Source organism: Myotis davidii, unplaced genomic scaffold (genome assembly GCF_000327345.1).
Source record: "Myotis davidii unplaced genomic scaffold, ASM32734v1 scaffold79, whole genome shotgun sequence".
In the NCBI taxonomy this organism is placed as follows: Eukaryota; Metazoa; Chordata; class Mammalia; order Chiroptera; family Vespertilionidae; genus Myotis; species Myotis davidii.
Window position 1 is genome coordinate 668,773 of NW_006294339.1, and position 2,183 is coordinate 670,955.

The following is a 2,183-nucleotide window of genomic DNA, read 5'->3' on the forward strand; positions in this document are numbered from 1 at the left end:
GCCACAGACAGTTGGCCGGCCGGCCCCGCCCCTAATTGGGGTGGGGGGCTGATCTGGGGTTGGGCTAGCCCGAGGGAGGGGCCGCAGGGGGTTGGCCAGCTGCCCTGCCCTTGATCAGGATGGGAGAGGCCAATTGGGAGCAGGGCCAGCTGGGGGGAGGGGCCGAAGGAGGTTGGCTGGCCAGTGGGTGTCATAGCGACCTGTCATTCTGGTTGTTACAGTGTTCCAGTCACTGGCTTTATATATATATATGATAAGCTACATTAAAGGTATTCATAAAATCCTATAATTAGGTTTATTTGTATAGACTGTAAAACAATTTCATTTTAAACCTGCTAATTTCTATCTCGAAATGATTTGGGGGCAAGAGCGATGGGGAAAATGGAGGGGTATTACTATAAATTTTGTCTCTTAATCCCTAGATGATTCTAAAAATAATCAGTTAAACTTTTATTCATTGAATGTTTTTGTTTTTCTTTTAGTCCAAGGACAAAATGATGAGAGGCTCTCGCCGAGGATGTGTTAGACTCAGAGTGAGTATTTACTCATTTTTATGAAAACCAATTTTGACAGAAAGAGAAACAATGTTTTGGCAGAATCATGGAAGTGTAAATTTAGTTTAGCTTCATTAGGTAAGTAACTAAGGCCAGAGAGAAAAAATGATTTCTCCAGGGTAACTGCTAGTCAGTACCAGAACCAGGGCTAAACTCTTTTGGCCTATGATTTAATGTTGTATCCATGACTTAATGTAGCTACTGATTTTTTTGTTTAACCTCTGTTTTATAATCAAGGACAGGGGTTGGAAAATGAGTTATAGTGTTGGTAGTAGAGCAAACAGTAGAAAAAACTATGAAAAATTCCTACTTTTTGCTTCTTTGTTCTTTTTGTTCAACATTCTTTAACAACAGTGATGTAGCAGCAACATCCAGTACAAATATGTGAGCCACATATATACTTTAAAATTTTTACAGTAGCCACATTTAAAAAGTAGAAAGAGATAGGTGAAATTAATTTTAATAATATATTTGCTTCGGCCAAATAAATAATATCCAGAATTTTATTTCAACATGTAATCTGTAAAAAAGTTCTTAATGAGATATTTTGCATTATTTTCTAAACTAGAGGCCTGGTGCACGAATTTGTGCACAGGTGTGGTCCCTTAGCCTGGCTGGTGATTGAGGCCTATCCAGGGGCTGGCTGGCTGCGGGGAGGGGCCACGGGAAGCTGGCTGGGGCTGGGGAGAGGGGCCACGGGATGTTCGCTGTGGGAGCGCACTGACCACCAGGGGGCAGCTCCTGCATTGAGTGTCTGCCCTCTGGTGGTCCGTGTGCATTATAGTGATTGGTGTTCCGGTCGTTCTGGTCGTTCAGGTATAATGGTTGCTTAGGCTTTCATATATATAGATATTAAGTCTTCCAAATCCAGGGTGTCTTTACATTATGGCACATCTCAGTTCCAACTAGCTGCCCTTCTGGTGCCCAGTAGCCACCTATGGCTAGTGGCTACTCTATTAGTCAGTGCAGATCTAATAGCTTCATGCTGCTTTTAATTGCTTGTTCAGTTTCCAAATAGCTAAAGGCAAGAAAGAATGCAGAGTTGGGGATATAGTTTCTAGTACCCCATTGTATCTAAAGAAGAACCAACTCTATCATAACTAGGTGAATCAGCTTCTAGTGGTAAGCTACTCTTTTGGTGAAGTTGCAGGATAGGAATGAGACAGGCTTATTTTGAGCAGATGATGGTATATATGTGATAGTATAAAGAATTTAGAAAATGTTTACTGTTTTATTTCTTTCCTTTGGCTTTCCTTCTTCTTCTTTTTTTTAAATTAAATCTTTATTGTTCAGATTATTACATTTGTTCCTCTTTTTTTCCCCTCATAACTCCCCTCCTCCCAGTTCCCGCCCCACCCTTCGCCCCCACTCCCCACCCACTGTCCTCATCCATAGATGTACGATTTTTGTCCAGTTTCTTCCCGTACCCCCACACTCCTTCCCCCCCAAGAATTGTCAGTCCACTCCTTTTCTATGCCCTTAATTCTATTATATATTCACCAGTTTATTCTGTTCATCAGATTATTTATTCACTAGATTTTTAGATTCACTTGTTGATAGATGTGTATTTGTTGTTCTTAATTTGTTTCTTTACCTTTTTCTTCTTCTTCCTCTTCTTAAAAGATCCCT

General features: G+C 40.9%; 1 protein-coding gene across 7 annotated transcripts in view; it reads left to right on the forward strand.

Moving 5' to 3' along the window:
* The window catches only part of OSBPL9 (oxysterol binding protein like 9), a 132,785-nt gene that overhangs the window by 17,007 nt on the left and 113,595 nt on the right, over positions 1 to 2,183 (forward strand). For all 7 annotated transcript variants that reach the window (XM_006768298.2, XM_006768300.2, XM_006768301.2 and 4 more), the window contains exon 2: positions 483 to 533. In XM_006768298.2, the coding sequence (XP_006768361.1) occupies positions 483 to 533 (51 nt within the window). The remainder of the gene's footprint in view (positions 1 to 482; positions 534 to 2,183) is intronic.